Source organism: Orcinus orca, chromosome 11, assembly GCF_937001465.1.
Source record: "Orcinus orca chromosome 11, mOrcOrc1.1, whole genome shotgun sequence".
NCBI lineage: Eukaryota > Metazoa > Chordata > Mammalia > Artiodactyla > Delphinidae > Orcinus > Orcinus orca.
The window spans coordinates 71130427-71143494 of record NC_064569.1 but is presented as its reverse complement, the minus strand read 5'-3'; the positions used below and the strand labels follow the sequence as shown (position 1 = coordinate 71143494).

The 13068-nt window shown below is 35.6% G+C and overlaps 1 protein-coding gene across 5 annotated transcripts in view; it reads left to right on the top strand.

The window, feature by feature from the left end:
- C11H12orf50 (chromosome 11 C12orf50 homolog) overlaps positions 1-13068 on the top strand; it is a 34037-nt gene that overhangs the window by 12906 nt on the left and 8063 nt on the right. For all 5 annotated transcript variants that reach the window (XM_049694273.1, XM_033407196.2, XM_049694270.1 and 2 more), the window contains 5 exons: positions 2299-2457; positions 3671-3748; positions 3830-3943; positions 10916-11026; positions 12450-12557. In XM_049694273.1, the coding sequence (XP_049550230.1) occupies positions 2299-2457; positions 3671-3748; positions 3830-3943; positions 10916-11026; positions 12450-12557 (570 nt within the window). The remainder of the gene's footprint in view (positions 1-2298; positions 2458-3670; positions 3749-3829; positions 3944-10915; positions 11027-12449; positions 12558-13068) is intronic.

Here is a 13068-nt window from a genome sequence, read left to right as displayed (position 1 = left end):
TCCTTTTTTGGGGTGATCAAATATCCTAAAACTGATCATGGTGATGGTTGCACATCTCCCTGAATATACTAAAAAACATTGAATTATACATTTAAATGAGGAATCGTATAGTATGTGAATTATATCTCAATAAAGCTTTTATAAAATGTGATTTTAACTTGTATTGTTTTGAATGTTCAGTGAAGCTTTTCTTTGAAGCTAATGACAAGTCTTGGGAATATGTATTGAGAATAGCTAAAAAGTTCTGTTTAAAGCCATGTTTTTCCTTCACAGTTTCTTACTAGTGCTCTCTTTTCATTGACACCACAAGACTTTTTTTCAAGAGTGACATATTTTCACAATAGTCTAGAAATGGAGCAAGCAAAATTTTTCAACAAAAATTCTTAACTAGCAACATACTCTATTAAGCATTTGAATTCAGAACATTCCAACCAGATAGGACTTTTTTCTAATACCCCGTGTATTCATTTTCTGTTACTGTTGTAACAATTTACCCTTAACTAAGTGACTTCAACAACTCAAGTTTATTGTCTTGTAGTTCTAGTTTAGGAATTTGATGAGATCTCTCTGAATTAAAATTAAGGTGGTCTCCAGGGCTGCATTCCTTCGGAGATTTCTGGGAGAGAATCTGTTGCCTTGCCTTTTCAAGTTTCTAGAGGTCTTCAGTATTCCTTTGTTCATGTCCCCCTTCCTCCACCTCGGAGTCAGCAATGTATCCATTCTGACACTGTATCACTCTGACTTAGCTTCCACTGTCACACTTCTTTTCCTGGCTCTTTTCCTCTGCATCTCTCTTTTACTTTCAAAGGCCCACCTGAATTATAAAGGATAATCTGCCAATTGTGAGGTCAGCTGATTAGCAGTCTTAATTCCTCTTTCCTGTATAACCTAATGTATACACAGGCTTCAGCGATTAAGACTTGGACATCTTTGGGAGAACATTATTCTGCCTATCACAAAATGATTTTCTGCTGGTAGAAATGTGTATAAGTCAAGGTAATGGAAAAAGCCCTATGAGTTCATGGTGGTTTGATTAATCAGTAAAGGAGGATTTCTTTTTCGGGCAATGTGTTATAGAAAATTTTGGCATGGGTAAAGTAGAGCTTTATTTTGTAAAGTGGAGAAAACGCTACTGTGAACTGAGGCTTGCTCTCAGGCAAACTAATTTTAGGGTGAAAATGGATGTGGAAATTAAGGATCTGGAATACGATAGATTGCTTTCAAATTATTGGGATGGCAAACCCACTGAAAGCCTTCCCATGACCCAGGACCCCACCTAGATGATCATTGATTCGGGGCCATGGTTTCCAAATTTGACTGATTTTGTAATTATCTGAGGCATTTAAAAATAGTATCATATTTCTAGGCTTTAATTTAGACCTGCTGAATCAGAAATTTGAAAAACAGAGACCCAAAAGATGATCTGAATAATTTTTTAATTTGATTCTGATAATTAGCCAAATTTGATAACTATTGGTTTGAAAAACCAAGAGAATTGAATAAGTAATGATAGAAGATACATGTGTTCACTGGCTTTTTCTATTATTTGCTGGTTAGTTTTGAAGGTTACAGAACATTTAAATATGACCTAGAGCTTTGGTCAGTCTGACCCATGTGAGTCAATAAAGGAATCCGAAAGTATTAGTCTCATTTTGAAGTTATCAACCCCCAGCCATTGGATTTTTTTTTTTTTGCGGTACGCGGGCCTCCCACCGCTGCGGCCTCTCCCGTTGCGGAGCACAGGCTCCGGACGCGCAGGCCCAGCGGCCATGGCTCACGGGCCCAGCCACCCCGCGGCATGCGGGATCCTCCCGGACCGGGGCACGAACCCGTGTCCCCCGCATCGGCAGGCGGACCCCCAACCACTGCGCCACCAGGGAAGCCCCAGCCATTGGATTTTTTCCTCTTTTGAACACGTATACTCTGCCATTATAAGCTATGTCTTATATGAGTTTGCCTTTGTTAAATTATTGTAATGTGATTAGTTAAGTTATTCTTATCCCACGGATGTAATGTAAGAATACAGTAATGCTTATGATCACTTTGTATTTATATCAAAGTATGATATACCAAGTCATGGTTATAATTACTATCTAAAGTCTATGAATTAGCATATTTTCCACACCTTACCAGCAAAATGTTGATATTTTTTTGCAAGTTAGTTCAATAACCTTTCCAGAAATAAGAAGAGACACCTTTTAACAAATATGCAATTAATCAGGAGGACAACAGTTGATCATTGAACATGCACCAAAACGTGTATCTTGAAAAGACTGAAATGTTGCATTTCCTCTATAGATATCACACCGCAGAAAGAAACTCAGGAAGGCATTCCACCCCCAACCCAGAGTCAGGAACCTCTGAAACCTCAGGAGAATATATCACGACCCATTCACCATCCCTTAGTTTTAAAAACAAACTTTGAGGAAGAAGAGGAGGAAGAAGATGAACAAAATGGTTAGTAAGCCTTTTCTCAGATTTACAGTGCACATTCAAAAACCTCATGGTATTTTCTACATATTTGTTTAACTATTAGAAGTGTATAATATAATATATAAGGCAGATTTGGGTGAGAAAATAGCTTTCATTTTATTAAGTATATTAAATTCATTATGTTCTAATTTGTTCTATGTGTACACATATGCTTATCATTTGGATTGGAAGTTTTTTGTTGTATGATGGCTAGAAGACAGATCTCATGTTTAAATATGCACAGTTGCTTGTAGGTATACTAATAACCTGTTTTACTTTTATATAACTTAATATTGATAACATTGATTTATATAACCTTTATTATTTATATATAACTTAACATTGATATACATGAGTGTCAATCTATTACATGATTATATCCATCTGTCTCACATTTAATCCTTCAAGTTATAGAGATCAATAGAGTAGTTTATAATTTATAAAGCACTATCATCTGCATTATCCCAGGTAATCCTTGCCAAAGTATAAACAAGGTTAGAACCCAGGTCTTTTGCAGTGTAGCCCATGCTATTCCTCCCATATCATCACAGCCCTGCAGTGCCAATAAGTATGTACAAACAAGATAGGCATGTGGAAAAATAAACTCTCAGTCTGTCTCTACCCTGGAATATGTCTTTCCATGGAGACACAGGATGTGGGCACATTGAAAAATTGAAATGTGACATATTTTCTGTAGGTATTTTACTACAGAAACAAACTCAGGAGGGAATTGCACCTCTGTCCCAGAGTTGGGAGCCCCTGAAACCTCAGGAGGATATATTGCAACCCATTCACCATCCTTTAATTTTAAAAACTAACTTTGAGGAAGAAGAGGAGGAAGGAGATGTGTCCTTTTCTTCTGTAGCTCTGGGTCTCCCATACTTACATCTGCCTTCTCCAAACAAACAAGCAAGCAAGCAAGCAAACAAAGATGATCTCAAATGTGAATCTGTACCTGCAGCTTCTCATCTCAAGACACATAATGTATAGTCATTTCCTTCCTCTTGACTGATTATTTCTAAAATGTAAAATATAGCAATGAGAAACATTTGACAATGTGCAAATTATTGATTTTAAATGTTTTTTAAAACAGTAATCCATTCATGAGAACAATGTATGGGATGTTTCATTGTGGTTTATACATTTTCAGATTATTTGGTTTTGGGACAATTTAACTTAAAAAATATATATCCTATAGATGCTTCTAGTTTATGGACAAAGACACCTGAAGAAATTGAAGAAAAAAGAGCAATAAAGGAGATGTGTTATAAATCTGGTAAGGAATCAAACATTTGTGGATTTTCTAATATTTGATGTGAGACGTACACTAACTGTTAATTTTCTTGTGGGAGATTAGGTGAATACTACAGATTTCATACTCCTCCAGATATTTTATCATCTAAAAGCATAGCCTCTACAGTGGAAAAAGAGTTAGAAAAGCCTTTGGAAAATGGAAGTGAATTGCAGGAAGGTAAGGAATGAAAAGGAAGCATTTCAAGGTGATGAATAAGAGGTACTTGGTATGATAGGCTGTGAATTGTTTAGTAAAGTATGCACTGAAGGCAAATGATAATACATCAGAATTGAGAGTAAGAAGGAAGTGATTTTATTGGATGACCTAAATTTAATATGAAAAGCTGCTATTAATGTAATTGTATTTCCAGAGGAACCACAGAATGAATAGACTTAATAAACACATGGTAGCACTACACACCCCATGCAATAATTCTGTAAATAATTTGGTTTTACCATTTCATTTGGCTATGAAAATAAATCTCCCTGTGAAACAGGTGTAGATTTTTCTTTATAAGTAGAAGGGACAACTTAGCCCTAGAAGGACAAAAGGGAGATCATAGAACAACGTTAGCAGCAGAACAAGGGTGTTTGTTCATTGAATGAGTGCCTCCTGTGTACCAGCCAATTTCAAGGGCAAAGCAGGGGAATAATTCCAAAGCTGTGCCTTTTATGGATCTTATGTTCTGGTGAATCTGACTTTTCTGTTGGTGAACATCTTGCCCTTGAAGGCAAGATAAGAAGAACGTTATTTTCTGCATATAAAACAAGGAACTCATGAGAAGCCAGAAGAATTACAATCCTGCAGCCTGTGGAACAAAACCACATTCACAGAAAGGTAGACAAGATGAAAAGGCAGATGGCTATGTACCAGATGAAGGAACAAGATAAAACCCCAGAAAAACAACTAAATGAAGTAGAGATAGGTAACCTTCCAGAAAAATAATTCAGAATAATGATAGTGAAGATGATCCAGGACCTCAGAAAAAGAATGAAGGCAAAAATCGAGAAGATGCAAGAAATGTTTAACAAAGACTTAGAAGAATTAAAGAACAAGCAAACAGAGATGAACAATACAATAACTGAAATGAAAACTACACCAGAAGGAATCAATAGCAGAATAACTGAGGCAGAAGAACGGATAAGTGACCTGGAAGACAGAATGGTGGAATTCAATGCTGCGCAACAGAGTAAAGAAAAAAGAATGAAAAGAAATGAAGACAGTCTAAGAGACCTCTGGGACGGCATTAAACGCAACAACATTCACATTATAGGGGTCCCAGGAGGAGAAGAGAGAGAGAAAGAACCAGAAAAAATATTTGAAGAGATTATAGTCGAAAACTTCCCTAACATGGGAAAGGAAATAGCCACCCAAGACCAGGAAGTGCAGAGAGTCCCATACAGGATAAACCCAAGGAGAAACACGCTGAGACACATAGTAATCAAACTGGCAAAAATTAAAGACAAAGAAAAATTATTGAAAGTAGCAACGGAAAAACAACAAATAACATATAAGGGAACTCCCATAAGGTTAACAGCTGATTTCTCAGCAGAAACTCTACAAGCCAGAAGAGAGTGGCTTGATATACTGAAAGTGATGAAAGGGAAGAACCTCCAACCAAGATTACTCTACCCAGCAAGGATCTCATTCAGATTCCATGGAGAAATCAAAAGATTTACACACAAGCAAAAGCTAAGAGAATTCAGCACCACCAAACCAGCTCTACAACAAATGCTAAAGGAACTTCTCTAAGTGGGAAACACAAGAGAAGAAAAGGACCTACAAAAACAACCCCCCCCCCAAATTAAGAAAATGGTCACAGGAACATACATATTGATAATTACCTTAAATGTGAATGGATTCAATTCACATTTAATGTTCCAACCAAAAGACACAGGCTTGCTGAATGGATACAAAAACAAGACCCATATATATGCTGTCTAAAAGAGACCCACTTCAGACCTAGGGACACATACAGACTGAAAGTGAGGGGATGGAAAAAGATATGCCATGCAAATGGAAACCAAATGAAAGCTGGAGTAGCAATACTCATATCAGATAAAATAGACTTTAAAATAAAGAATGTTACAAGAGACAAGGAAGGACACTACATAATGATCAAGGGATCAATTCAAGAAGAATATATAACAATTATAGATATATATGCACCCAACATAGGAGCACCTCAATACATACGGCAACTGCTAACAGCTATAAAAGAGGAAATCGAGAGTAACACAATAATAGTGGGGGACTTAAACACCTCATTTCACCAATGGACAGATCATCCAAACAGAAAATTAATAAGGAAACACAAGCTTTAAATGACACAATACACCAGATAGACTTAATGATATTTATAGGACATTCCATCCAAAAACAGCAGATTACACTTTCTTCTCATGTGCGCACAGAACATTCTCCAGGATGGATCACATCCTGGGTCACAGATCAAGCCTCAGTAAATTTAAGAAAATTGAAATCATATCAAGTGTCTTTTCTGACCACACGCTATGAGATTAGAAATGAATTACAGGGAAAAAAATGTAAAAAACACAAACACATGGAGGCCAAACAATACATTACTAAATAACCAAGATATCACTGAAGAAATCAAAGAGGAAATCAAAAAATACCTAGAAACAAATGACAATGAAAACAGGACTATCCAACACCTATGGGATGCAGCAAAAGCAGTTCTAAGAGGGACGGTTATAGGTATGCAAGCCTACCTCAAGAAACAAGAAAAATCTCAAGTAAACAATCTAACCTTACACTTAAAGGAAGTAGAGAAAGTAGAGCAAACAAAACTCAAAGTTAGCAGAAGTAAGGAAATCATAAAGATCAGAGCAGAAATCAATGAAATAGACACAAAGAAAACAATAGCAAAGATCAATAAAACTAAAAGCTGGTGCTTTGAGAAGATAAACAAAATTGATAAACCATTAGCCAGACTCATCAAGAAAAAGAGGGAGAGGACTCAAATCAATAAAATTAGAAATGAAAAAAGAGAAGTTACAACAGACACCACAGAAATACAAAGCATCCCAAGAGACGACTATAAGCAACTCTATGCCAATAAAATGGACAACCTGGAAGAAATGGACAAATTCTTAGAAAGTTATAACCTTCCAAGACTGAACCAGGAAGAAATAGAAAACATGAACAGACCAATCACAAGTAATGATATTGAAACTGTGATTAAAAATCTTCCAACAAACAGAAGTCCAGGACCAGATGGCTTCACAGGGGAATTCTATCAAACATTTAGAGAAGAGCTAACACCCATCCTTCTCAAACTCTTCCCAAAAATTGCAGAGGAAGGAACACTCTCAAACTCATTCTATGAGGCCACCATCACCCTTACACCGGAACCAGACAAAGATACTATAAAAAAGAAAATTACAGACCAATATCACTGATGAATATAGCTGCAAAAATTCTCAACAAAATACTAGCAAACAGAATCCAACAACACATTAAAAGGATCATACACCATGATCAAGTGGGATTTATCCCAGGGATGCAAGGATTCTTCAATATATGCAAATCAATCAATGTGATACACCATATTAACAAACTGAAGAATAAAAACCATATGATCATCTCAATAGATGCAGAAAAAGCTTTGGACAAAATTCCACACCCTTTTATGATAAAAACTCTCCAGAAAGTGGGCATAGAGGGAACCTACCTCAACATAATAAAGGCCATACATGACAAACCCACAGCAAACATCATTCTCAATGGTGAAAAACTGAAAGTCTTTCCTCTAAGATCAGGAACAAGACAAGGATGTCCACTCTCACCACTGTTATTCAACATAGTTTTGGAAGTCCTAGCCACAGCATTCAGAGAAGAAAAAGAAATAAAAGGAATATGAATTGGAAAAGAAGAAGTAAAACTGTTACTCTTTGCAGATGACATGATACTATACATATAGAGCCCTAAAAAGGCCACCAGAAAACTACTAGAGCTAATCAATGAATTTAGTAAATTAGCAGGATACAAAATTAATGCACAGAAATCTCTTGCATTCCTATACAGTAATGATGAAAAATCTGACAGAGAAATTAAGGAAACACTCTCATTTACCACTGAAACAAATAGAATAAAATACCTAGGAATAAACCTACCTAGGGAGACAAAAGACCTGTATGCAGAAAACTATGAGACACTGATGAAAGAAATTAAAGATGATACAAACAGATATAGAGATGTACCATGTTCTTGGACTGGAAGAATCAATATTGTGAAAATGACTATACTACCGAAAGCAATCTACAGATTCAGTACAATCCCTATCAAATTACCAATGATATTTTTTACAGAACTAGAACCAAAATACCTTAAAATTTGTATGGAGACACAAAAGACCCCAAATAGCCAAAGCAGTCTTGAGGGAAAAAAACGGAGCTGGAGGAATCAGACTCCCTGACTTCAGACTGTACTACAAAGCTATAGTAATCAAGACAATATGGTACTGGCACAAAAACAGAAACATAGATCAATGGAACAAATAGAAAGCACAGAGATAAACTCACGCACCTACGGTCAACTAATCTATGACAAAGGAGGCAAGAATATACAATGTAGAAAAGACAGCCCCTTTAATAAGTGGTGCTGGGAAAACTGGACAGCTACATGTAAAAGAGTGCAATTAGAACACTCCCTAACACCATACAGAAAAATAAACTCAAAATGGATTAGAGACCTAAATCTTAGACCGGACACTATAAAACTCTTAGAGGAAAACATAGGTAGAACACTCTATGACATAAATCACAGCAAGATCTTTTTTGATCCACCTCCTAGAGTAATGGAAATAAAAACAAAACTAAACAAATGAGACCTAGTGAAACTTCAAAGCTTTTGCACAGAAAAGGAAACCATAAACAAGACACAAAGACAACCCTCAGAATGGGAGAAAATATTTGCAAACGAATCAACAAAGGATTAATCTCCAAAATATATAAACAGCTCATGCAGCTCAATATTAAAAAAGCAAACAACCCAATCCAAAAATGGGCAGAAGACCTAAGTAGACATTTCTCCAAAGAAGACATACAGATGGCCAAGAAGCACATGAAAGCTGCTCAACATCACTAATTATTAGAGAAATGCAAATCAAAACTACAGTGAGGTATCACCTCACACCCATTAGAATGGGCATCATCAGAAAATCTACAAACGACAAATGCTGGAGAGGGTGTGGAGAAAAGGGAACCCTCTTGCACTGTTGGTGGGAATGTAAATTGATACAGCCACTATGGAGAACAGTATGGAGGTTCCTTAAAACACTAAAAATAGAATCACCATATGATCCAGCAATCCCACTACTGGGCATATACCCAGAGAAAACCATAATTCAAAAAGACACATGCACCCCAATGTTCATTGCAGCACTCTTTACAATAGCCAGGTCATGGAAGCAACCTATATGCCCATTGACAGACAAATGGATAAAGAAGATGTGGTACATATATACAGTGGAATATGACTCAGCCATAAATAGGAATGATATTGGGTCATTTGTTGAGATGTGGATGGATCTAGAGACTGTCATACAGAGTGAAGTAAGTCAGAAAGAGAAAAACAAAAATCATATATTAACGCATATATGTGGAACCTAGAAAAATGGTACAGATGAACCAGTTTGCAGGGCAGAAATTGAGACACAGATGTAGAGAACAAACGTATGGACACCAAGGGAGGGAAGCCGCGGATGGGTGTGTGTGGTGGTGTATGAATCGGGCGATTGGGATTGACATGTATACACTAATGTGTATAAAATTGATGACTAATAAGTATCTGCTGTATAAAAAAATAAATTAAATAAAATTCAAAAAAAAAAAAAAGAAAGGAACTCTGAGAAAAAAATCCATGGATTCAAGTAGATTTCTTGCCCTTGGGATGAGCTGAAAAACAAGTTTTGCAGGAGTAGGAGAGATCTGAATTCTTTTCTCCTCTTTAAAAAAAAAAAAAAAAAAAGAGATAGTTGGCAAAGTCTCCCAGGATCAATATGAGTATAGGATAAAAAGTAGAGTGCCTGTCTTGCAAGTACATATGTGTGGCAAACTATTTAAACATATGGCAGTAGGTGGCAGCAACATGCCATCAGATGGTAGAACAATCGAAGAGACCTAGCTGATAAATGGGAGCCATCTAGTGAAGGACAGATTTCTTGAATTATGGAGACAAGAAAAATTAAAACAATAACAAAACAACAACATACACATTAGCAATGACTATTAAAAATGGCAGATTTTAAAGACAATTATATGCATTTTTGCTTTATATTATGGTTTTAAAAAGCTTTTTATTTTTAAATAATTTCAGTTAACTAATGAATATCCTTTACCCAGATTTCCCCAAATGTTAGCATTTTACACATTTGATTTTTCACTCTCTCTCCCTCTCTCTCTCAACACACACATTGTTGTTATTTTTTTCAAATTGTTTGAGAGTTAGTTGCAGGCATGATGCCCCTACATAACTCTCACCCAAATGCAGTATAAATATCAATATCAGGAAATTACTACTGATTCAATATTATTTAAAGACTTTTTAAAAAAAATTTCACCAATTGTGCCATCAATGTCCTTTATAACAAAATGAAGTTTTTTCCCTGGTTTAGAATCCAGTCCAGAATCACAAGTTGTATCAGATTGTCATAGCTCTTTTATTCTCCTTTTAATATTTTATTTTCAGAGAAAATTAGCTAGAGATGTATAAGGAAATGGTGAGAATTAATTATCAGTATAATTAGCATTTTTTTAATCAGTAGTTGACCCTAATACTTTTTACTTTGTTCATGGTTAGTAGATGAAAACAAAACAAATATTACAAAATTCTTATATGAAAAGCACATCAAATAAACTAAATATACATACACTATAGAGTCAGATTGCTTAACTTTTTTAACCGCCACTTGATACATTATCCACATAGGAAAATAAACTTGCCTTCTGCTTTCCTCCTAATTATAAATTGGCTTAAAATTTGTATAATTATAAATTTATTGTTCATCAAATCACTGTGCAAACAATATTTCCATTAACTTTTAGGCTTTTTACTGTCATCATAAATTCTATAATAAACTTAGGTAAACGCCTAATGGTTCCTGGAGTGATTTTTTTTTTTTCCTAGGGGACAGTCTGACAGTTCCAACAAAATTCAGCCTATTTGAAAGGCAAGGTGAGATAAAAGCATCACTGGATAGGAAAGCAAGGACTGACACTGCTGCTTTTGAAAATGGAGGTGAATTAGTTTATTACTGATTGATTCTGAGTATGTCACCATATAATAAATGAGTCTGAATTTTCTCTCTCATAACTGATTTGTTTCATCAACATCTTTTTAGCATTTTATTCATTGGCTTTGGATAAACTCCTTGAGGTCAGGAATTGTGTATAATAAATTGCTCTGGACGAATCTCTAGTAGAATGTCTGGCACATGATGTGCACTCCGTAAATATTTGTAGAATAAATGATTTTACGTTTAAACAATTGAATGACTAGATGTATAGAGATGTGTTTATAAAATTTACAGATGACTGGAAGTTAGTATGCTGGAACAATGAGCCAGATCTAACAAGGTAAACTCAAACTGTGATAAACAAAATCTCTTGTATTTAAGTCCAAGACATTACCGGTAGGTTCTCTTCAAGTTGGGAAAGACCTGACATGATATATATTGTGAGGGAAAAAAAAAATGTTTTTGTTGGCCACAAGGTTTCAATATAATTCAGTAACATGTGTCAGCTACCGAATAGCTAAGGTAAACTTACATTGAATTATTAGGAGTAGTATAGGAAAATAATTAAATGTGATAAGTCATTTAAAATACTCAGTAGAGTGTATAACTTATAGAATGATGCTCCATAAATGTCATCTATTATTATACTAGTTCCACTGATTTCTTCACAGGGTAGTTCACATTTGGGCATCATTTTTTTTTTTTTTTTTTTTTTTTGCGGTATGAGGGCCTCTCACTGTTGTGGCCTCTCCCGTTGCGGAGCACAGGCTCCGGATGCACAGGCTCAGCGGCCATGGCTCACGGGCCCAGCCGTTCTGCGGCATGTGGGATCTTCCCAGACCGGGGCACGAGCCCGTGTCCCCTGCATTGGCAGGCGGACTCTCAACCACTGCGCCACCAGGGAAGTTGGGCATCATTTTTAAACAAGGTTACTTGAAACAAATATTTTATGTTAAGAAAGGGTAACTTGTATGGTGAAGGATCTGAAATTAAGTATTTAGGTAATATTTAAAGCAACTATGGATATTTATCCTGGAATATAGAAGATCTTTAAGGAACATAAAAACTGCTTTCATATATCTGAAGATATTGTGTGGAAGATAAATTATATTTACTCTGAGTATCTCTAAAGTGTGGTAAAGATTGTTATATGGAAAATTGTGTTGACTGTGTGAATTTTCTTCCAATTATCTGTAAGTGTACATACTGTATTTTCACACACACGTACATATATATATATATATATACACACATGTATTAATCGAAACATATATGATATGTATAGAGATGGTGATGGTATCACTGAGAAGTATTTACATAAAACTGTGCAAAAGGGGTATTTTAGGGGAGGATTATCCTGTATTAAAAGATAGTTTTGTACAATTTTCTGCCATCATTGCCACTGACAGTAAGTTATTGTCATAGGAGGTGACTGCTACATTCCACAGAGGATCATATTTCCTGGAGTAGATGAAAATGAAGCTTTAACTGAAGAGAAAGAAATCACGATGTCGAAATGTTCAAATGCTAAAGGTAATGAGCCAGTCTATATTTTGATCCATTTGTAATTTGTATAGACAAGTTAAATATAAAGCATTATTTTTGTAGAGGCAAGGTTATAAATAAAAATATACACAAAATACACTAGAGAGGAGTCAGAAGCCCTAAGTTTCCAGTCCTGGCTCTATCCCTAATTATTTGCCTTTGGGGCTTCATCTTTTTTTTAGCTTCAGTTTCCTTATCTGAAAAATTAGCCTGTTGGACTACATAATTTCTAGGAGTCTTGCTAGCTCTAAAGTTATTGGTCCTCTTAAATGGTAATACCCAGTCCTCTTTAGTTGTTTTTTTTTTTTTTTCATCTTCCAATATTCAGTGTGATTGAATTTTCTTAGAAAGCTTTGTGAAAATATATATACTGAGAAGAGTATCAATTCTCACACTGACTTCCCCACTTTATGATTATTACTAATTATAGTCTGTGAATAATCCAGAGATATGATAATAAAATACACCCTCTATAGCGTTATGCTGCCTTTATTGTGCT